General features: G+C 37.2%; 2 protein-coding genes across 2 annotated transcripts; one reads left to right on the top strand and one right to left on the bottom strand.

The window, feature by feature from the left end:
- The first annotated feature begins 3210 nt into the window (after nucleotides 1–3210).
- Nucleotides 3211–3960, top strand: LOC138883474 (uncharacterized). Its single transcript, XM_070164163.1, has 2 exons — nucleotides 3211–3552; nucleotides 3748–3960. Exons 1-2 carry the CDS (start codon nucleotides 3211–3213, stop codon nucleotides 3958–3960), a joined length of 555 nt encoding a protein of 184 aa, XP_070020264.1.
- A 15320-nt stretch (nucleotides 3961–19280) lies between these two features.
- LOC138883473 (intracellular protein transport protein USO1-like) lies at nucleotides 19281–22346 on the bottom strand. The gene is made up of 5 exons (XM_070164162.1): nucleotides 22310–22346; nucleotides 20475–21895; nucleotides 19742–20217; nucleotides 19472–19548; nucleotides 19281–19384 (listed from the first exon to the last, which is right to left on the bottom strand). Exons 1-5 carry the CDS (start codon nucleotides 22344–22346, stop codon nucleotides 19281–19283), a joined length of 2115 nt encoding a protein of 704 aa, XP_070020263.1.
- Between the last annotated feature and the right edge of the window lie 2206 nt (nucleotides 22347–24552).

Here is a 24552-nt window from a genome sequence, read left to right as displayed (position 1 = left end):
AGTGTCATGTCTTCTCTGGGATTACATAGGTGCTTTATTTTTTATTTCAATATGTGGCGAGGTACCTTTTTTCCAAAAATCTTAACGATTATAGAGAATTGCCCAAGGGTGGTAGAGTCTGGTATTTAGTTCTTGGCTGAGAATGATAGGCCCAGTGGCATCATCAATGGTGATTTATTTGGTCATTGCCTCCGTTTGGTGGTACTGGGTGTGGTATACACTTGCTTTGTCAAGTTTTTTTCCGCTAGTATCTCCTTAAAGGTGTTCATTTTTTCTTTTTTAGTTGGTTCATATTTCGGCGATGTTGAACTAGTGTCTGGTGGGTCGGGGGGTTTTAGTGCTGGTGGCGGTATTTGATCTTGTGAGAGGGGTGAGGATGGGGCCATCTTAGGGTAAAGGGAATAATTGTAGAGAGAGAATTTTCTTCTGTTGCGTCTACATTGTGGTGGATGTGCGATAATTTAGATTATTCTTTGGGCGCTCGAATCTATATTTGAGCCCTCATAAGGCCCCAAATCCACAATTGGCCCAACTCCATAGTTGACCACTCTGATTTCAGATTCTTACAGTGTTTGTATCATTTCCCAATGTGCTCTCTATATATTCTCTCCAATATTTCTCTTTTTTGAATATATCGAATAGATTATTACGACTTGGTGATTGATTTCATAGGTTCTAAGTTAATTGTTTATGAATCTTTAATGTTTATATACAATAACAAATAGTGTGCACGCATATCTTACCCCTACCTTAGGAGGTACAGATGTTGTTTTCGATAGACCTTCGATTCAATCTTTAATATTTATATAAGAGTATTAAATTGTCTAAATTCTAAATAAAAGCTGAAGGTGTATCAAATATCACTGGATCGGCCTCATATTGTTAGCTCAACTTTTGCCTCTTTGGTAGGCATTAGGCACTAGACAAAAATGATTAGCGCACACAGTGACAAAAGCCGGAATAAATGCTCTCTTGTGTCAAAGGAATTCAACTATTGATATGTATATACATAAAAAGATCTTTCATTTATATCCAAATATATAATTTTCTGATGGGGATTCAGTTGGATCGTCGATAAACGTGGCTCATATTCTGAACTCAATCTTTGCCTTTTTGGTTGGGGGCGTCCCAACAAAAATGGTTGGGATGCACGTTAAAATTTCCCAATTATTAGTTTTTTTTTATTCTATTAAATAGGTTTTATATATACTAATGAAATTTGTTTTTCCTTCTCAAATGTACTTTACTTCATCAAAAACTTTTTTACTAAAATTCATTTTAATAATAAAGAAATGTGAAACAACAATTAACCAACACAAGATTTGGTAAAAAAAATTAAGCTAGGAAGAGTAACATTCTTGTGATTTACGTAATTGGTTTGCTTAGTTATGGTTATCAATTATATCGTATTAAATTCATTTTTCCAGTTTTGGTTTTATTTATTTATTTATTTATTTATTTATTTATTTATTTATTTATTTATTTATGTTTTATAAAAAGCAATGGGATCGTAGACAAGTGCACGATCTCATGTTGGTGCTAAAATACTTTCCTTTTGTAGGTTACAGTAAGGTCGATTTCGTTTATAAACTTCAATAAAAAGAAGTAATAGACTAAACCAAACAAAATCATAAGATATAGATATTCTATCGTTTTGGGACCAAAAGAATTAGTCAATTTTGGAAATCATCTCTCGGAAAATGTGCAAATTTGTATTAAATGATACTATGTCATTTTCGCAATGCCTAGTAGGTCAATTAATCCCCACCTGTTCCCCCTTCGAAGTTTATTTTAAATACCTATATGTCTCATTACTCTAGATCCTTTCAGAATTTTTAATTATCCCTTCAATTTATAAATTCTAGATTGACACTTTTGGAAATATTATGCAGCACATTACTCCCCTCTCTCTCTCTCCTTTCGTCTCACTCTTTACCTGTAGGCTGGTGCGGATCTATGTGTAAGAGACGGGGTGATACGCCGCCCGCAAACTTTAAGCGAGATTATATAATAGTATGTATACATGCATGTATATATAGAAGAAATGTTTACAAATAATATAAGTGACACCCCTAGTACCAAAATGGTTCAAGGTGTCACTAGCAAGACACTATCATTTCCACCCTAATGGCATGAGATCGATGAGGTTTACTTCTTTGTTTCTTCTTTCTCTTTCCTTAATTGCTCTTTTTTGTTTATTACTAGTTCAAGTTGTTATTTTCTTTGATTTTATTAGTTTATTTTGAAATTTCTTCTCCTTTTTTCCTTTAAACATTAAACATAATTTCACAAATATATCTTTTCCTTGTCAAGAAAAATCTCCATTATTGTGCTTTTCCAACTCCTCCATGATTAATGAATAGATGATAAAAAATTAATTCAGGAGTACAACTCCGGAAAATCTATTTCTTGAAACCAAAAAAAAAAATAGAAATTCTTGAATAAGTTACTATTCTAATCAAGGATGAAAGTTTATTTTGTTGTCAAATTGCTCTAAAGTAGGACAATTATATATCATATTGAGTAAGTTAATTTTCATAAAAATAGTAAATTGAATAATATTCATAAACTTACTTCTGTTATAATGTTTAGAGTGCTTATTAATCAGTATAGTTTTTGCCTTGAGTATCTAAATATAAATTGATAACAAGCCTTTTTTCTTGTACAAAATACATAATTCAGTTGAATCTTATGCTTTTTTTTCCAAGATATCATAACTATTATATATTTTTCTGCTCGATCGATTTATCTATATTAACCTCAAAGACGAATAACCTGAACCAAAATTCAAATAAATCAAACTGATTAAATATCTTATACCCTATTTAAACAATGTAAATTGTAACATGGCTATGTTCATGTTGGAGTGATGTGTGTATACATTAGTTAGTATAGGGGTCAATTTATACAATTAGAAGTTAGAGGTATACATTAGTTATTTAGCATAGTATTAACAGATTAGTTGCTAGTTAGTTTTAAATATATGTACAAAGCTCCTATTTTCAGTTAATGAGAATGAACGACATCTCTTCTTTCAAAGAATTTTTCAATGGCTGAAATCTGACATGGTATCAGAATGGAGAAGATCGATCCACAAAGTTCTCGTTCAATTCATTAGGTAAAGCTGATTTTTACAGAGAGATTTTGATTAAGTCACAATTTCTCCTCTTATTATTTGTTAGCTTAATTGTTGCCTCGAATTGATCGTCAATGGTGACGGAGAAGATTAATCATACACATCCATTGTTTATTCAATCTTTGGACATACCGGCCTTGGTGTTAGTTTCAATTCAGCTCACAGGCTCTGAAAATTATGGACTGTGGAGCAGATCGATGAAGCTAGCTCTAAAGGCTAAGCGAAAATTAGGGTTCATCATAGGAGATTGCAAAAAGGAGATGTTAGAGGATGATCTCCATGAAGAACATGAGACCTGCAAGGCAATAGTGCATTCTTGGATCATGAACTCGGTTTCAAAGGATCTTGTCAATGGAATCATTTACGCGTTTGATGTGCATGTTGTATGGGAAGACCTTAAAGAGCGATTTGATAAAGTGAATCGAGTGAGGATTTTCCAAATACACAGAGCAATTTCAAGGTTATCATAAGGAACTGACTCTGTTGATGTTTATTTTACTAAGCTGAAAGAGCTTTGGGCAGAGTACGATGTGTTAGTACCTTCACAAGGTTGTGGCTGTGAAAGGGCAGAGGAACACACTATACATCTGCATCAACAATGATTAATGCAGTTCCTAAATGAGCTGAATGACATATATGATCAAGCAGGCAGGCAGATTCTGATAAAGACTAATAAACCAACTCTTAATCAGGCACATGCACTGAATTCTCAAGATGAAAGTCAACAAGCCATGGGAAATCTTTTAGTAACAGAAAAGCTGGATCCTTTGGCTATGCAAGCAGGAAGAGGGAAAGGCTATTGTGGAAAAAAAATAGTTTTATAGTGTGAGCATTGTAAAATAAAAGGACACACTAAGGAGAATTGCTTCAAAATTATTGGGTATCCAGATGATTTCAAAGTGAGGAGATGATATCAACCAAGAGGAAGCCCTATGACAGCCAATAATGTAGAAGGGCCACCACCAATAGGGAACTTGCAAAGCAGGGGTGGTGACTACTTCTTCACTGAAGCCCAATATCAACAGATTATGAGCTTACTTAACAAAGAGGAAATCAGTAATGTCATAGTGCAGACACAACTAACATGGCAGGTACAATTTGTTCACTTTCTATAGATATGCATTCAGATGAGTGGATTATTGATTCGAGAGCTACACACCACATAGCTTCTACCTTGAACCTCTTAAGTAATATTCAAAGTATTGCCAAACATAAAAGGGATTCAGTAAAACTGCCTAATGGAACTAGTATTGATATTACTCATTGGTAATTCACAGATATCAGCTGACAACATAGTGAAAAATGTTCTTCATATACCAGATTTCAAGTTTAACTTGATGTCAGTGTCAAAGTTAACAAGAGATATATTGTGTGCTGCCATTTTCTTGCCTGAATTGTGTATCTTTCAGGACCTCTACAATGATAAGGTGAGAGGGACTGGTAAGGAAAGTGAAGGGTTGTACTTGCTAAAAGGAGAAGGAGTAAAACAAATAGTAGTAGCAGTTAGAAATGAAGGTAGAGCAGGAGATTCAAGATGGTTATGGAACATGAGGTTGAGACATGCTTCAACACCAGTCTTGCAGCACATTCCAATTTTGAAGAATAAAGTAGACCTTAGCTTACATAATAAATGTTCTGTATGCCCTATGGCAAAGCAATCTAGGCTTGCTTTTCTTAATAGTGAACAGAAGTGAACTAGAGCATTTCAACTTGTATATATATGGATGTTTGGAGGCCATATAGAATGTCAACTCATTATGGGAAATATTACTTTCTTACTGTTGTAAATAACTACTCAAGGGCAACTTAGATATTTCTAATGTAATTGAAGAGTGAGATCATTGTATTTTTAAAACAGTTTATGTGCATGGTTAAGAATCAGTTTGATACCTCTGTTAAAGTGATTAGAACAGACAATGGAACTGAATTCTTTAACAACCAATGGAACACCATTCTTCAAGATCAGGGAGTAATTCATCAGAGTAGTTGTGCCTACACTTCACAATAAAATAGAGTTGTAGAGAGAAATCATAGACATATATTAGATACTGCAAGGGAATTAAAGTTTCAAGAAAATTTACCAAAAAGATTTTGGGGTGAGTGTGTGCAGATTGTTGTTTACATCATAAATAGGTTACCTTCTAAAGTATTGAGTGGCAAAACCCATATGAACTGTTGCACAAAAAAAACCATCACTTGCTCATTGAAGAGTTTTTGGTTGCTTGTGCTATGCTACAAACTTAGTGAAGGAGGATAAATTTGCACCTAGGGCCAAGAAAGCAGTCCGTTTAGGATACTGTTCGACACAAAAGGGATATAGGCTACTTGATTTGGAAACTAACTATTTATTTATCAGCAAAGATGTCATCTTTAGAGAATCTATTTTTTTCTTCAAAAAATCACAGCTGCAGATCAATCCAGACACAGTGATGCAGAACTAAGAGGATTTTCTATGTCTACAGTAGGCTAACAGACCTATTGGAGAAGCCAACAACTCTGAAGAACATGCAACTGAAATGCACGTAGAGCGTGCATTTGAGAATCCAGTAGACCAACTTGCAAATAGTGAAAGGGAAGAAGAAACTCTAGAACAGCTGGAAGGGGAGCTGGTAACCTCAGTACTTGAAAGCTTAGCTAAGGAATCAACAATCTCTGCTGAAGAGAATATGGTTGTTCCTACCTTGCAAGGAGTTCCAACATTTGATGGACCCTCTACTGCAGACATTAGGTAGTCCACTAGAGCCAAACAACCACCTATATGGATGCAAGATTATGTTACAATGAAGCCAGATTCCTCATAGTGTGCCTATTCTCTTTCCCACTACTTATATTATGATAATATGATTCAAAAGTACAGAGATTACTTGCATGCTTTTTTAGTGATGAAGGAGCCACATTCATTAAAAAAATAGTAAAAGACAAGAGGTAGATAAAGGCAATGCAACAAGTAGTATAGGCTTTGGAGGATAACAGGACTTAGGAGGTAGTTACTTTACCTGCTGGGAAATTTACAAATGGTTCTAAGTGGGTGTATAAGATCAATTATAAGTCAAATGAAGAAGTAGAAAGATTCAAGGAAAGTCTTGTAGCAAAGGGATACAATCAATAAGAACATTTGGATTATCATGAGACATTCTCCTCAGTTGCCAAAATGGTGACTGTGAGTGTAAGGCCCGTGAAATTTCTTCTCAAAAACCCGAGTCTTGTGGTTCCAAGTTAGGATCATTTGTTAGAAATTCATTAAATTCAATCTCACCGCGGTTCGGACCTTTTGGATTGATCTGTGCGTTAGAAAGTTAAGAAATTAAGTTTTCCAGAAAATGTGCGATTCTGCGGTCGCATAATAGGTATGCAGACCGCATAGTCGCCGTAGAACCAATCAGTGTGTTGGTCAATTTGAGGTTAACTATGCGGCCAATTATGCGATCGCATAATCAATATGCGGGCTGCATAGTCATCGCATAGTTCCCTCGAAATTTTTGTGAAGGAAGTTCTGCGGTGCATTATGCGACCGCAGAACGAGTATGCGGACCGCATTTCCGTCGCATACCTGGGCAGTGTGTCCAAGTTTTGGGACCATTTTTGCGGTCCATTTTGCGGGCCGCATGTCAGATATGCGATCGCAGATCTGAGTTAGGGCTCCTATTTTCTAATTTTAAAACCCGACCTCATCCCATTAAAAACACCCTGTCTGACCTTCTCTATGTTATTTTTACTAAAGATAGAGTGAGAAAAGAAGTTCTAGAGATAGAGGGAGTGACCTTCATCTAATCCCCACCCAACTCTCACCCCAAAATCTTGAAGATTGTCAAGAGAGTTCCTAGGTCTTCACCCTAAAAAGGTAAGAACTTGTTCCATAATCTGTAATTTTGAACTTTCTATTTAAAATAAGTGATTAACAATCAAGTTCTTGGGAAAAAATGGCTAATAATCTTGCATGCATAAGGTATAATAGGGTATGGGGAGGATGAGAACTAAGGAGACAACAATTGAAGTATAACATTGATGAAATCTCTTTCAAAAAGGGATCTAAGATCACCATGCTCACTTGGTGCTTGATAGTATACCTGAACGAGCTAAAATCTTAACCATATCACTAATTCTTGGTTCGATTTGTAAGTCTTATACTATAGATTGAAGTGCTAAGAGTCCCGAAATTTTGTAAGAATTAAGGAAAGTTTTATTGAGGTATGTATAGCTACAACCCCATTTTTTAGAAATTGAGCTTTATCGGTGGTTGTGTGAATATGGTAAGATTAAAATTAAATTGTTGTATTGATTGTTATTTCACTTGAACTAGTGTTGCAACCTTATATGCGTGGAAAGTGTGTCTCAATATATCAATATGTCATTCTTAATAACTCGAAAAGGGGCAAGGATTATGAATCATGAATTGAAATGCTTTGACCTTAAATTGAAATTGAAGCTGCATATGTTGTGCCATCTATGTGAAGTCTCCTCTATGCCTAAAATTTTAATTGCTCTTGTGTGCACTTATTATCCTAAATTACAAATTCAACATTGAAATTGGTAATGATGTGAAATATGGCCTAGTGCCAAATATATGACGTGATAGTTGTGGCCCCAAGTGCCTATGGAATGATATATGTGAAACAAAGATTGAATTGAGATGATTGATGGAAAGGGAAACGCCTTGGCAAGGTGGCCTAGCCGATCGGGTCGAGATCGGACGCCATGCCACACACATGGTGGTAATATGTTGATATTGAACCCCGAATAAAAAGGGAAGTGAGATTGTGATTGAAGTGTATGTCTCAAATGAGGCAACCTAGCCGATCGGGTCGAGATCGGGCTCCGCTCAAGCTAGCGGTGGTATAGCGAACAAGGATGAACAGTATGAAATGTCCCAAACTAAAGGCTATGGAAACATAATGTGAAAAATTGCATGATTCTTCTACATTGATAATGTTGTGATTGTTTAAAGTTATTGAGTTATAATTGTGATTTCTTTATGTTTGGTATGAAAGTTCTTTCTAACTAGATGGTATCTAGTTATACATACTAGTACTATTCCATGGTACTAACGTCCCTTTTGCCGGGGGTGCTATATTTTTAAATGAATGTAGGTGGCTCCATTGCAGATAGTGTCGATCGCGCGTAGCGGAGTACCTTCTTCTCGAAGTCTTGGTGAGCCCCTTTCTCCTTCAAGGGGTTATATTGCACATCTTTTGTTGTAGACTTCTACTTTTGACGTATAGCGGAGGCCTTATTGCCGGTATTGTCATACTGGTCTTTTACGTCCTTAGAAGCTCCGTAGACATATGTGTGAGTTATGTACGGGCATTGGATGGGTCTACGAACTATGATGTAATTCTAATTCTCACTTTTCTGTATTTTTATGGAATCTTGGAACTTATCGACGATTTAATGTTGTGATTTAAAATGAACTAACATTGCAGAATGCACTATCTTTCCTCGCCTAAATAAATTAATGAAAGCATGGATTCCTTATTCGTATCGACTTGGGTAGGAAGTGTTTGATAAGGCTTGCTCAGTTGGGTTTACTCGATTGAGTGCCGGTCACACCTCCCGAGGTTGGGGCATGACAGTGAGGTCTGTCATAGCTATTGCAGCTTCTAGAGATTGGAAACTTCATCAAATGGATGTGTTTAACACATTTCTTCAAGGAGATCTGCATGAAGAAGTATACATGGATTTGCCACAGGGGTTTCAAAAGTAGGGGGGACAAAGATATGCAAATTACTAAAGTCCTTATATGGACTTAAGCAAGCTTCAAGGTAGTGGAACCTGAAGCTCATAGAAGCACTATTAAGTGCAGGTTTTCACCAAAGTGCTTTTGATTACTCCATGTTCACAAAGAGATTTGGAAATAACATTATCATAATTCTTATATGTATTGATGACCTACTCATTACGGGTAGCAGCAGTACCATGATTGATGAGGCCAAGAAAGTTATGCATCGGCAATTCAAAGTTAAAGATCTAGGTGAATTGAGATACTTCCTAGAAATAGAACTTTTGAGATCACAACGGGGCATTCTATTAAATCAAAAAATATATACTTTGGAGTTGAAAATTGAGTTAGGATTGAGTGGAGGAAAGCATGCAGTTACACCATTGGAGATCAATCAAAAACTAACTTTAGTGCAGTTGTTGATACCCAATTTTTTTCTGTATATTTTTACATGCAAATACTTTCAAAATAGCATATGTATGCATATATAAGTGTGTCCAAATATTTTAGTATTTTTCCTAATTTTTTTAAAGATTTTTAAATTAATTTATTGCCCTATTTTAGCAGTACAAAAACCAATAATTATTCCTCAAATTATTATTTTGGTGATCAACTTATTTTATTCACATATTTATACCAAAATATAGCTAATGTAATTTTTACACATTTTTACAAATTCATTTAGTATTTTTAAAGCTGAATTGCATATAATTGCAATTTTAGCCTATTGTAAGATTTAATTGCATTTATAATTACAAAATTGATTCCAGTATTTTTAATTTAATATTTATATGTTGTTAATTAATTTAGTACCTTAATTTATTTTCAGAAATTATTTACTATTTTTTATAAAATGAAAAGGGTAAAAGTGGCTATTTAAATACTAGCCCTTTTTCATTTTAATTGTAGCCCAAATCACCCCCCCCCCCAATTGAACCCAATTGCAATTTCAAATTACCCGACCCTTGGCCCATTTAATTCAACCCGCCCGACTCCCCTTTTGATCCAGGTCGTTGATCATTTTGATCAACGGCCACAATTCCCCCTTTCCCTTTTTAATTCACAAACACCCCAACCCTAAAATCATTTTCATTCACCCGCTGCCTCTGATACCCCTCTCCTCTCTCAAACTCTATCGAACCTTCCCTAACCCTAGCTGCCTCTCACCATCTTCCACCTCGAAACCCACCGGAAACCATGGCTTCCCAAGCTGTGAGGGCCCTATACTCACCTTCCCTTGCTCTTACACACCTGATACCTGAAGATTTAAGACCAGGCCTCGAAGGTTTGCACCCAAACCTCTGTCGATTCAAGGTTCCAGAGTCATCGCCGGCCTTGCTCCGGCGTACCATGGTGTTTTGAGCCCGATTCTGATCTCTGAGACTCAAATCGGTGACCTTTCAAAGCCTTTCTCATTTCTTGGGTTCTTCTGAAACCCTAACCCTTCGAGGTTTTCTCCGATTCCTTTAGATCTGTTGTGTATCAACTTTCCTTAAGGTCTTAAACGTTTTCCTGACTTTTCTTTCAAAAACTACTTTCAAAATCTTTCTTTTTCGATCTAGGGTTTTCTAAAAGTATTTAAGTGTTTTCTAACTTTCTTTTTTCTTTTATGTGTATTTGCTTCTACTGGGTTCTTGTATTTTCTTCTACCGTGTTCTTACGTGCTTCTGCTGCTGTATTTTCCTATACTGTGTTCTCGCATGCTTCTCTACTATATATTTTCTCTACTGTGTTCTGACATATTTCTCCTACAATATTTTCTTACTAAGTTCTTAAGTTTCCTTATTAAGTTCCTTTTACTGAGCTCTGTTTAAAGTTTCTTCTAAAATTTCTTAGCATGCTTCTTCTATTGTTCTTATTAGTCTTTTCTATTATGTTTCGTATTAGCGTCTTCTACTCTATTTTTCTTTGAATTCTGCTACTGTGTTATGCGTGATACTTGCTATCATTGTTTTCTCATGAGTTTCTGCTGCTGAATAAAACATGCAAGAGGTTTCATAGAACTGAAACCTCTGAGCCTGTTTCGATTACTTGCTTTCTCATCTCTGTACTTGATTCAAGGTGGAAACCCTAGAATTCGGGGGTTCTGCCAAGTTTGATTATGTGATTTAATTGAACTAGAGTTTTTATTTCAGAACCCCTAACTCTTTCAGACCAACTTCAAGTCTTTGAACCGAGTTTGAACATCCGTGTTTGCATATGATTCTGTCTTTTGGCTAAATTCTTCTAAAACTCTTTCTTCACTGGATTTTTCTATTGATTTTGCAATGACACCACAGTCTTTTTCATGCTTAACATGTTCATATTCTCCTTATATATGATGAATTTCCCTCTAAAATGGTTTTCAAATTTGCAATTAGTTCAAACTTCCTTCTGAATATGACTTGATTGATTTCTTTCCATTGTTTGCTGATTCTCCCTATTACTCGGCCTAAGTAAAACCCTTCTTCATCTTTGCTGACTTGGTTTATTCATACCAAATCTCAGACCTTGTGATTTACTGGCTATTAATTGACTCCCTTACCTTATTTGCACAAACCGTGTACTGTCAAAACCCTGTCCTTAAATAACCTTTATGTATTTGCCTTCAATTGCATGCTTTACACAAAGTGTTTATTCAATTCCTTTCCTTAAATGGTTTTACTCGTTTTGAATCTGAATCCCTTAATTAAGGGAAGCCTTGTGTAATTGATTGACAATCAGTTTTCAAACTATTTTCTTACCTTATTTCTACATGCGTTCTACACTATAAAAGGCACGACCCTTTTCACAAACACACACTTCAGACTTCACAATTTCACAATCTCTTTTGAACTCACACTTATAGTATTCTGTCTTCCTGTTTGCACTCTGGCTTTTACAAGACTACTGCTTTTTCTACTTATTTCTTTGAAACTAGTATGTCCTAATTTAAGTTTTAGCATCACCAATGTGTTTACTTACAGTCTTTGTATCCATGTCTACTTTATTGTTTTATGTAGAGTTTGACATTTAGCTTAGTATGCCTATGTTCTACTGCATGTTCCTGTTGTGAATCTTTGCTCCTTATCCCAATTACCCCCATGTGTTTGTGAGTGGTGACTTAGGGCATGGCAATATGAGTTGTTGTCCATGAACTGAGTTTTGAACCAATGAGGTCTTAACCTCTAAACAGGCTGGAGGGTGTGCCAGCATATCCCATTGCTGGGTATGCCCATCATCCTGCTCTTCTTATATTCTTGCAAATTCCCCCACTCCCCTATACCCCTATGTGCACTAATTTTAAGTTATTCCCTTTTCCCTTTCCCCTTTCAGAATTTCACTTCTGCACTTGCACTCTCTCTTAGTCGTTAAGTTCTGCCCTCCTCTTGTGAGCCTTGCCTTGGGACCTTGAGTTCCCTCTGAACTTGGACACCTGAGGGCTGGCCCTTCCACACTGCACTATGGCTTAATCCGTGATACATTTAGGTGTAAGCACTGCCCGGAGTTCATATGAGACTCTTAAGGAACTCTGACACATCCCAAATGGGAGAAAGACTTTGAAATATGACCTCTTGGAGTTGGTTTACTTCATACTTCAGACAGGAAGTCTGAATCAGGCTCTCCTTGGTTGTACTTTCTAATTTTTGATGTATTTTCCTTGCTTTACTTTTCTGGGTTGTAATAACTTTGTAATAAAACTCTCGGGGATGGTTAATGGAAATGGAGGGTTAATTATGTATGCAAAAAGGGGTAGATAACCTGCCTATAGGAGTTTATGGATTTCTGCATTCTCATATAGATACCATGTCTATAGGAATCTTGCATTCCTATATAGATACCATGTCTATAAGAGTTTCTGTATTCTCATATAGATACCATGTCTCTAAGGATTACTGCATTCTCATGTATAGATACCATGTCCATAAGGAATTCTACACACATATAGATATCCTGCCCATATGTTTCTGAAATTCTGCATTCATATGGATATCCTACCTATAGTTAAATTTCTGCATCTCTCATATAGATACCATGCTCATAGTTAACTGGAAATCTGAATCCTGCATATGCATTTGTCACTAGGCAAACCTGTTTATAGGGCTTAAATAACTAATTGTATTTAGATATCATGTTCATAGGCTTAAACGAAGTTCAACATTTAGATGTCATGCCTATAGGATTTCTGCATTTTTTACTATGTTTATAAAAGTGTCCAAAATCGACAACACATAGAAAGCATGCCTATAGGAGCTTTAATCAAATCCGAATCGCTTCACTCTCTTATGAGTCTAAAACCAGTCACAATGACTTGTGCTCTTTTGCTAAAACTCGCCTTTCTTTAATAACAAACGATTTTTTTTAATCAGTAGGTATTCATGTTTACTTCATTGTTTCTGGAATCAATAGATATCATGCCTATAGGGTTTTCGTCTAACACTTAGGCAAGCCATATGACAGTTTATAAACTAAAGCAGATTTTATATGCTACAACTAGCAGGCAGGCATGACTCGGGCTTCTTATCTGAACTATGTAATAAAACAGTCTACCTCGATTCTTTAAGCTTAATCTGACCCTAAATAGTACGTGTAAGTCATGCTAACTACTTGCTTTTCTCTGCTTAAAGGAGGTTTGTTTGAGCCTTTTCATTTGTTTATATGCTTCCCCATACTTTCCATATATGTTTTGTTTGTCGCCTTAGTATTTTTACCTTTTGAAATCACAAATAAGCCCAATATCCCTTCCCTTTAGGATTAGTAGTCCTAAATGCCTCCGGGACTGATAAGATTGGGGCGGGTAATAGCATGCAATAAGTAAACGAGACCATTCCACGCTTTAATACTTCAACGGGGTGAGAAAGGGTAGATATGGATATGATGACCACGCGATAACATCTCGTGTAGCCCCTCATTGAGGAGTGATTACCGGGTGTTGTGTGGGGTGATCCATTATTAATAAACCTAGGACCCCCCTTCCCTTTGTTCTCTTCGTTTCTCTTAAATCTCTTTTTAACCATTTCTTTTAAGAAAATCAACTCCTTTTAGTTCCTTTTTCTTGCAACCATTACATGAAAATCCCCTCTTATTTGAAGTCTTTATTTGTCTATGTATTATTTGCACTTAAGTCACAACAATAGCTTGGCCGGGAACCATATTAGTGGATCCTAAGGGGTGCCTAATACCTTCTCCTTGGGATAATTTCAATCCCTTACCCAATCTTTGGTTGTTCAAATCGAACCTTCCTTAGTGTCCTAATGCACTAAAATCATTAGGTGGCAACTTTTCAATTCAAACCCAATTCCCAAAAGGGAACGAGTTGTCTTCCCAAATGTCATAAACCCGATTTCACTCTAGAAAAAGGGGGCGCGACAACAATATGATAAAGGAGTTGGAATGCAGGTAGATGATCCTATGGTGGATGTCACATGATATCAAAAGCTCATAGGCAAGCTCTTATATCTAACAGTCACTCAACCAGACATAAACTATGTTATACAGACTCTTAGTCAGTTCATGAAAGCTCCAAAGAAATTTCACATGGATGCAGCTATTAGTATGGTTAGGTATTTGAAGGCAACACCTGGCATGGGAGTTCTGATGCATAAGGAACCCAAAGACACACTGTTGGGATTTTGTGATTCAGACTAGGCAGCCTGCCCTATCACTAGAAGATCAGTTAGTGGCTATGTAGTGAAGTTTGGAAACTCTTTGATTTCTTAGAAATCAAAGAAACAACATACAATGTCGAGGAGTAGTGCTGAAGTAGAGTATAAGAGTATGGCATCTGCAGTTTCAGAAATTGTGTGGCTTACTGGACTCTTCCATGAATTAGGAATCACATTACAAAAGCAAGTTTCTCTTTATTCTGACGGTAAAGCTGCAATGCAAATTGCAGCAAACCTCATATTTCATGAGAGCACCATGCATATCGAAATTGACTATCATTTAATCCGAGAGAAGATCAAGCACTGAGCTTAGGACATCCTCACTACTTACTTGGCAAGCTTGGAGTGTTAAATATTTTACACCCTTCAGCTTGAGGGGAGTGTTAGAGTGTCGTGTATATACATTAGTTAGTATAGGGGTCAATTTGTACATGTTAGAAGTTAGAGGTATACATTAGTTATTTAGCATAATATTAACAAATTAGTTGCTAGTTAGTTATAAATATCTATACAAAGCTCCTATATCAGTTAATGAGAATGAACGACATTTCTCCTTTCAAACCATTCTTCAATGGATGAAATCTGATCGTTCAAAATTTATGGCACCCATAGCCTCTAAATCCTGTATCCACCTCTACATATAGGTTATAGTACTCAAATAATAATACAATGATCAGGGGTGGCAAACGAGCGGGCGGGTCGGGTATGAGACGAGTCGAAAACGGGTAATGCAAAAGTGGATAAATTATCCGACCCGATTCATATTTAATACGGATAAAAAATGGAAGAATTCCTAGTCTCTCAAACTTGAGGAACTCCCAATTTGAGGCTTTACAAATGAAAAGTTAAACCCTTTAGTTATCTATTGATTATCCATTGCTTATCCATTTTCTAAGTGGATAATATGGTTCTTATTCATATTTGACCCGTTCTTAAAAAGTTTATTATCCAACCTATTTTTAAACGGATAATTATTATCTTTTATTCATTTTTCCACCACTAATCATGACTCCTAATTGAATATTGATTACTTTTGTGTGTTAAATTCTGGTAAATTTGAATTATAACTCAACTTTCGAAAACTCGTGAGAAGTTTGTTTGCTCACATAAGATAGCAAAGGAATTTTTGAGGCTTGTGCAAAATTAACGCGGTCACATGTGCGATCCACGAGAAATCCTGCAAGATGCATAAAGTTAATTTGTTCGATTGCACAAGGCAAATCCGAGCTTTGTTATTGTTTGAGACTCATTGACCATAAAGGGCATAGGCTATAGATTCAAAAATTGCATTTGAGGTATTTAAAGAGATTGTAATGGGGGATACAATGGGTGTGCCCAAAGAGTCAAAGAGCGTCTTCTACTATTCTTTTCATTCGTGGTAGAAAACTAAATTCACTTTCCTTCTACCCCGAGAATATAGGCTCGATCGAACTCCATTAAGTTCTTGTTTTATTTCTTCTTCTCTATTTATTTTGTATGTGTGATGGATTAGTTAACCATCGTTATTCCGCTACAAATAGTCTTTTTCTCAAATATAGGCTTTTTCATCCCTATTTTATTACTAATAATGTTGTCCGAATAGTATCTGATAGAAATTAAGAGTCCATCAAACTATATAGAGAACCAGGTTCTCTATTAGTTCCCACTGAACACACACACACACTACAGTAAGTAAATGACACAATGGAGTTTTACGTGGAAAATACCTAGCTCACGGGATCAAAAATTACGACCCACCCTTGTAGGATTTCAACTTCACTACTAAGCAAACTTTGGATTACAAACTATTGTAACACTAGGAATTAACCTCTTAATCCCTCACTAACTTGTAACAACATTATTACAAGCCACTTTGTAATAACTCTATTACAAAAACTTTACAACTCAACTAACTCTAGCCAAGACACAAATACAAGGGTTTATGATTTACAAAAATTTCCTACATAATGCTTCTAACTAAACTAAGTAGGAATTACAAGTAGAGTGCTTTAACAAAGGTACTACATAATTAAGGACATGTAATAACTCGATACAAGGAACTGGTCCGTTGTTATGTTGTTCTTTGTTCTTGATGCCCTTGAGAGTCACTTGCAAGATTGATGAAATGACTTGAGAGAATGCTTGATCAATTCTCGAATGTGCAAGTGTTTTATTTAACCTTTTCTTGATGTTAAATATTCATTTGTGACATCACTTGAGTGATGTAAGAAAGTTAGGTAAAGAGCATTCCTCATAAAATTGACTGTTGCACCATTTTTGCACTGTTGCATATGCAAGCAACAACGTTACAGCTGGGAAGGTTAACTTGTACAATCACCACGAGAACATGTAGCTATATATTCCCTCTATTGTTCCTTTGACTCTGAAGAGTTGAACTGTGTCCCCAATTGGAGATTTGTTGATCTTTAAGTTCTTGAGGATGTGTATCGGGTTCCTTATCTGGTTCTTAACAATAAGTTTGTTAGATCATCAAAACATAACAGGGATACACATATAACCTATCAATTTCCCTTTTTTTGATGATGATAAACTTATAATTCAAGTTACCCCTAATAACCAGAATGACATTTGCATTTCCTGTATTCCCCCTAAATCTGTTCCCCATCCAGTTCCCCCATAATTATTATTCCACCCATTTGGCATTATAAAAAGATCAGTAGCAGGCCTTAAGCAAAAAAAAGTCTAGCTATAGTTAACTCAGGCCACATGTGTGCACACAATCATGACTAAAAATAGAGCAGAAGAGCGGTGTATACATAACAAAAGGACGAAACTTTCATTAATTTTGGATAATTAAGCAGGGAACAGTTCCATTGTTTCCAAACACATCCACAAAATAAAAATAGCAAAAACAAAATTACCAGTCATAAACATCATCAGAACTAAAACAAAAGATGGACACTAAGGACTTGACACTTGGGAAGGAAACACTGTTTAGGGAGCACTAGAAGGGGAAGGCCCAAATGAAGAGGCAAGATTTCAAAGAAGGATGTCCATTCGAGCATTAGCTGACACATGCTCGTTGAGTAGTCTCTCTTTCAGGTCCTCAACCTATTTCGTGAGGTCAGTATTTTCCTTGGTCAGACGGGCAACCTCTGTGCTTTGAGAGCTGCTAGAACTAGGTGCCTCCTAACTTAGTTGACCCTCAAGAATAACATTCATTGCCTTCAGCTTTCTTATCTCTGCAGTGGCACGATTTTGAGCGTTGATCAACTGGGAGATAGGTGAAGTGTTTCCAACCCCTACAACCTTTTCAATGCATTCACATTCCTAGAGGGTAGTCTTGGAGAAGGTTTACTTACAGGTACCTACTTTAGCTTGTCCCAAAGGGACTTTGAAGAACTCAAACACCTTAGTAAAAAGGAACCCGTAAGGCAGCCCATGATTACCATCCTTGAAATCTGCTACCTTCTGCATATGTTCTATCATGATGGCGGGCAGGTTGATAGTTGTGAGCCATCCAGTGCTTCCATGAGAACCAGGTCTACTCGAGATGTAATGGACCTTCTCTCAGCACGAGGGAGGAAGACCTTGTTCACCATTTCAAATAATAATTGGTACACTGGAAGGAGGGCCTTCTTTTGTACCCGTTCCCCATGTTGAATTGTTGCATCCTTCAAGATAGCATTTCGAAAGTTTGAAGAGCAGATTACCTGAACAGAAGACAAACCCTCAGCGGGCATACCCAAAATGGTTCCCAACACAGGAGAGTCCATCACAAAATCAACAGCATTCAAAAATGCACTTTTGACATCCATTTGGAACAACTTGAATTCCATATGAGATGCAAAGGCAATGAGAATTCAAATAGCCTCCATTCGAGCTATTGGAGCAAACATTTCATCATAGTCAATCCCTTCTTCTAGATTGTAGCCTTGAACTACTAACCTTGCCTTGTTCCTTGTTGTGCTTCCAAACTCATCAAGTTTATTTTTGAATACCCATCTGGTTCCTATAACAGTTTGGTTAGCAAGTCGTGGAACCAGGTGCCACACACTGTTTATCTCAAATTGATAGAGCTCTTCTTGCATAGCTATAATCAGGCATGTATCTTTCAATACTTCCTTGATATTTTGGCCTCTATTTGAGAGAGAAAGGCTGAGAAGGCAAGTGAGTTTCTTATCTTTGATCTAGTTTGAATTCCTGAATCAGGAGAAGTGATTATATTTTCAAGAGGGTGTGAACTTTTGTGCTTCCAGTTAGACACTTGAATCTCATTGTTAGAAGATCCAGGTATTTCAGGCTGTGAGCCTTGGCTTCTTCTTATCTCAGCATGTGGGGTACCTTGGACGGCATCGACAACTCTATTCTCAGCTTCAATTGTTGTGATTGAGGGACCAGGTTCATCTCCATCAATTGGAGATATGGTTGTACCATCCTCATTTGCTTCCTCAACGTGGCTCATCATATCAGCCTTTCTATTTGCCATGTCAATGACTTTACCGTGGATACTTGACTGTTCTCCATCTTGATCGTTCTTATCATTCAAATCCTTTCCACATGGGTCATGATATTCATTGAAGATCACATGTATGCTTTCCTCAACACATTGAGTTCTTTTGTTGTATACTTTGTAGGCTTTGCTCTGTGATGAATAACCTAGAAAGATTCCCTCATCACTTTTGGCATCGAATTTTTCAAGTGCTTCCTTGCCATTGTTGAGGACAAAACATTTACAGCTAAATGTTCTTAAATGTGTCAGCTTGGGCTTCCTTTTGTTCAGCAGTTCATATGGCATTTTGTTCAGAAGGGACCAGATTATGCACCTGTTCATCAAGTAGCATGCAGTGTTGATAGCTTCTGCCTAGAAACCCTTTGCAATGCCACTGTCAATCAACATTGTTCTTGCCATGTCAAGAGTCTTGTTCTTCCTCTCCACAACACCATTTTGTTGAGGTGTTCTTGGAGCTGAAAAATTGTGAGTGATGCCATTTTCATTACATAATTCATCGAATTTGGCATTATCAAATTATATCCCATGCTCAAACCTGATACATGCTACATTATGGCTCATCTTCACCTGGATCTTCTTCACAAATGCCACAAACACTTGAAAGGTTTCATCCTTGGTTCTGAGAAACAGAGCCCAAGTCTGGAATAGTCGTCCACTATAACAAATATGTACTCCTTTCCTCCTCTACTTGGCACGCTCATAGGTCCACATAGATCCATATGGAGGAGATCAAGTGGCCTTGATGTACTAACTTTCTTTTTGAGATTGAAAGAGGATCTGACTTGCTTTCTTTTTACACATGCATCACACACCTTGTAATCCTTGAAGCTTGACTTAGGCAGACCACGAACCAGGTCCTTCTGTGCCATAACTTAGCATTATCATCAACATCACTCAGACAGTTAAGATCCCCATTTTGCAAGGACTCAAAGTCAGCAACGTAGATATTTTTATATCTTTTAGCCACTAACACCACTTCACCAGTCATAATATTTGTGACTGTGAACATCTTGGATACAAATTCCACTTTGTTTCCCTTGTCACAGATTTGGGAAACACTCAGCAAGTTGTACTTCAACCCGTTCACGTAGTACACATTTTCAATAGAGTGAGAAAGAGACTTCCCGATCCTTCCAACTCCTAGAATGTATCCCTTCTTGCCATTTCCAAAGGATACACTTCCTCCCTGCAGGGCCTTTACTGAAAGAAAATCATTTTTACTTCCAGTCATGTGCTTCAAGCAGCCGCTATCCATGTACCATTGTTGGCTGCTCCCTTTCATTGTTACCTGCACAAGGAAATTAAGAGTTACACTTAGGAACCCAAAAAATTTTGGGTCCCTTGTAATGAGAAAAGGGGTGAATAAGGGCTCTTTTGGTCCAAGCAAGCATCACACGTTTTTTATATGAAGGACCAGGTTCCCTAGCAGTATTTACTTTTTCAGCAAAAAACTTTATTTTTTTGTTGAGATTGAAATTTAGCCTTATAGGTTTCCTTAAAGTGCCTAGTGCTACCACTGTGAGTACATAGCCAGTTATCAAGTACAGTAACATACTTTCTATGAGGGTTGTAGGGAGTCTTTTCTCTTTGAAACCCGATTCCCTGCCTGTTTCCCCCACTGTTTATATACATAGTAGTGATTGCATCAGAGGACCAGGTCCACTTAAGTGATTTTTCTAGGTCATTCTTCACTTTTCCTAGGTCTTCCTGAAGTTGTCTGTTTTTCTCAAGCTCTGCACACAGACTAGATTTCACTGATTTTAACTCATCTTCAAGCCTAAGGTGTGCTTCACTTACAACTTCCTTTCCTTTTTGAGTGTTCCCAGGCCTACTTTCCCTTTTTAGTTCCTCAATTATTTCCTTTAGGTCTACAACCACCACTAATAGGTCATCTCTCTGATGCTTAATGTTAGAAACCCTCTCAATTAAAATTTCTTTCTCCTTTTTAACACACTCAATGGTCTCTTTTAGATCGACCACAAAAACCACTAGATCATCTCTCGCATGTTCTATATTTGCAATTTTTTTAGTTAAGGCATCTTTTTCTTTATTCAGACTCTCAATGGTTTCCTTTAAGTCTACTACCACAACTACTAGATCATCTCTCAACTGTTTTGCTTCTCCCAATTCCACAATTAATGCATCTTTATCATTTATAAGACTATGACACATATAAATTAAAACATTTGCCAAAGACATAAGTTTTTTCAGAGAATAAGACTTTAGATTTCTTTGAACATCTAAGAAGTTTACCTCATCATCATCGTCGTCATCTTCATCATTGTCAGATTTTGCAATAAGGGAAAAGATTGAGTCATACTCAGTTGTTTCACTTTCCACTTCCATCATGGAGCTATCACCTTGATTATCATCTTCTTCAGATTTGCTCGAAGAGTCTCCCCATATAGCAAGAGTTTGCTTCACAACGTTATCAGCGGCATCTTTTCTCTTGAATTGTTTGTTAGGAACCTGGTTCCTCTTAGCTGCTTTATTAGTGTTGTATTTGTATTGATCTTGCTTGAGGAGAGGGAAATCCTTGATGAAATGTCCTGGCTTGCCGCACTTATGACATAGGTCATAACCTTTTATCTTGCTGGAGCTTCCTCTTTTTGGAATGCCTTCATTTCTGCGAACCACTTTCTGAAACCTTTTTGTCAGGTAGGCAATACCAGCATCCTCACCACCTGAGTCATTGCTATCCATCTTAAGGACCAGGTTCTTCTCCTTTTTAGGCTCTCTTCTCTCATTATCCTTCTTCTTCTTCTTCATTTCATAGGTTTTGAGATTGTCGACAAATTCATCAATGGTCAGCTCCTGAAGATCCTTTGCCTCTGTAATGGCATTTACTTTGCTTTCCCAAGAACCAGGTAATACACTAAGTATCTTCCTGATAAATTTGTTCCTAGGGATGATCTCTCCCAGTGAGTGAAGCTCATTGATGTAGACGTGAAGCAAGTGAGCATATCCTGAATGGACTCATCGTCCTTCATTCTGAAAAGCTCATACTTTGTGGTCAGCATGTCAATCTTGGACTGCTTTACCTGTGTTGTCCCTTCATGAGCTGTTTGGAGAGCTTCCCAAATCTCCTTAGTTGATTGGTATGCTGAAATCCTGTTGTACTCATCTAGTCCAATACCACAGACGAGGATTTTCTTAGCTCAAAACCTCTTTTTAATAGCCTTGCGGTCAGCATCATTATATTCCTTTTCAGTCTTAGGAACTGTCACTGTGGGGTCTTCAATAGTCTTTGTAGTAATGAAGGGTCCTTCGCAGATGATATCCCAAAGCTCTGAGTCTCAGCCATGATGCAGTCGTGCATCCTTGTCCTCCACTATCCATAGTACTGGCCGTTGAATCTGGCTGCCTGTAGGTAGACTAACCTTCTTCAAAGTTTGGCAGAGCAGCCATGAGGATCATTTTTAGGTGTTAGCCTGATAGAAAGAACCCGCAATGATACTAATTGATAGAAATTAAGGGTCCACCAAACTATATAGAGAACCAGGTTCTCTATTAGTTTCCACAAAACACACGCACACTGTAGTAAGTAAATTACACAATGGAGTTTTACATGAAAAACTCCCAACTTACGGGATCAAAAACCACAACCTACCCTTGTAGGATTTTAACTTCACTATTGAGAAAACTTTAGATTACAAACTATTGTAACCTAGGAATTAATCTCTTAATCCCTCACTAACTTGTAACAACACTATCACAAGCCACTTTGTAATAACTCTATTACAAAGACTTTACCACTCGATGTGACGACCCGGCCAGTCGTCTCATGAGTTACCTCTCCGTTTCTCCCATTTCTGCTTCTCATTTCTTTGTTTATCGGTTCTATATGTGATTGGGTTGGTTGCCTCAGGTTCGGAAAGGATTTGGTAAGGTTTGAGACACTTAGTCTCTTTTGAGGAAGCTTAAGTGAGAAAAGTCAACCGGATGTTGACTTATGTGTTAAAGGGCTCATATGTTAGTTTTGATGGTTCGGACAGCTTTGGGAGGTGATTTGGGACTTAGGAGAGTGATCGGAATATGTTTTGGAGGTCCGGAGTAGATTTAGGCTTGAATTGGTGAAATTAGATTTTTGGCGTTTTTTGGTTGATAGGTGAGATTTTGATATAGGGGTCGGAATGGAATTCCGAGATTTGCAGTAGTTCCTTTGTGTCATTTGGGATGTGTGTGCAAAATTTCATGTCATTCGGACGTGGTTTGATTGGTTTTTTTATCAAAAGCGTAATTTAAAAGATTTTGGTATTCTTAGGCTTTAATCCAATGCGAATTTGGTGTTTCGATATTTTTTTGAGCATTCTGAAGATTGGAAAAAGTTTAAATGATGTTATGGGGTATGTTGGCATGTTTGGTTTAAGTCCTGGGGGCCTCGGGTGAGTTTCGGGTGGTCTATCGGAACATTTCATGTTTTGGAGAATTGCAGAAAATATGCTGGAGTGTTGCAAAAAAATTGACTTTCGCGTTTGCGAAGGGTTAACAAGTGAGGCTAAGGATTTAGCCTTCGCGTTCGTGAGGGAGGCTCCATGTTCGCGAAGGTCTGGGGTCTTATGCATTGCGTTCGCGAGATGGGGAGCCGTATTCACGAAGTTCGGAGTCTGGAGGCATCGCGTTCGCGAGAGGTAGGACGCGTTCGCGATGAAGGAATTTTGGTCAAAGTTAGTTTTTGCTTCGTGAACGCGAGGCGTTGACCGCATTCGCGAAGAAGGATTTAATGCCTGGACATAATGTTTAAATAGCCATTTGGTCCGCGATTTTGGGGTTAACTTCCACTATTTTTTGAGCGATTTTGGAGCATTTTGAAGGGGATTGAAGAGGGATTCAAGGGGAAACACTTGGAGGTAAGATTTATGGACTTAATACTCGATTCTTATATAATTTCTACCTAATTAATCATGGAATTTAAGCCTAATATTGAAGAACTAGGGCTTGTAATTGGAGATCTAGAATTTGGGAATTTAAGGGTCGTTTGTGGTTGGATTTTGATGCTTTTGGTATGAGTGAACTCGGGGAGTGATAAGGAGTCTATTATTGTAATTTTTATCAGAATCCAAGACATGGGCCCGGGGGTCGGGTTTGGCCAATTACGGGATTTATGTTGTAATTTGATTTCTTTCGAGTGAGCTTTGCTCCCTTAGCATATTTTGATAGTTTTACACTGATTTTGGTTAGATTTGGAGCATCTGGAGGCCGATTCGAGGGGCAAAGGCATCGCGAGCTAGAGATTTGGACCAGGTAGAGGTGAGTAATGATTGTAAATGTTGTCCTAAGGGTATGAAACCCAGGATTACAAATCGTTGTGCTATATTGAGGTGACACACACGCTAGATGACGAGCGTGGGATCGTGCACTGTTGGGGATTGTGACTTATTCCACCTCGAATGATTGTTTTACCACATATTTGACAAAAAACTGTTTGCTATCATCATGTTATAGGATGAATTTCATATTTGGGCCTCGTGCCAACTATTTGAACCCTTAGGAAATTTTTACTGATATTTTCTCACTGTTTTAACTTTATACTTGTACTCAGTCATGCTATATTTTACTGTTTTCATAACTCGGTCGTATTTACTCTGTTTTAACACTTAAAATGATATTTTAAATGATATTT

The sequence above is a fragment of the Nicotiana sylvestris genome, chromosome 12 (genome assembly GCF_000393655.2).
Source record: "Nicotiana sylvestris chromosome 12, ASM39365v2, whole genome shotgun sequence".
Classification (NCBI taxonomy): Eukaryota; Viridiplantae; Streptophyta; class Magnoliopsida; order Solanales; family Solanaceae; genus Nicotiana; species Nicotiana sylvestris.
The sequence above is the reverse complement of the archived record's forward strand: the minus strand, read 5'-3'. Positions and strand labels throughout refer to the sequence as shown.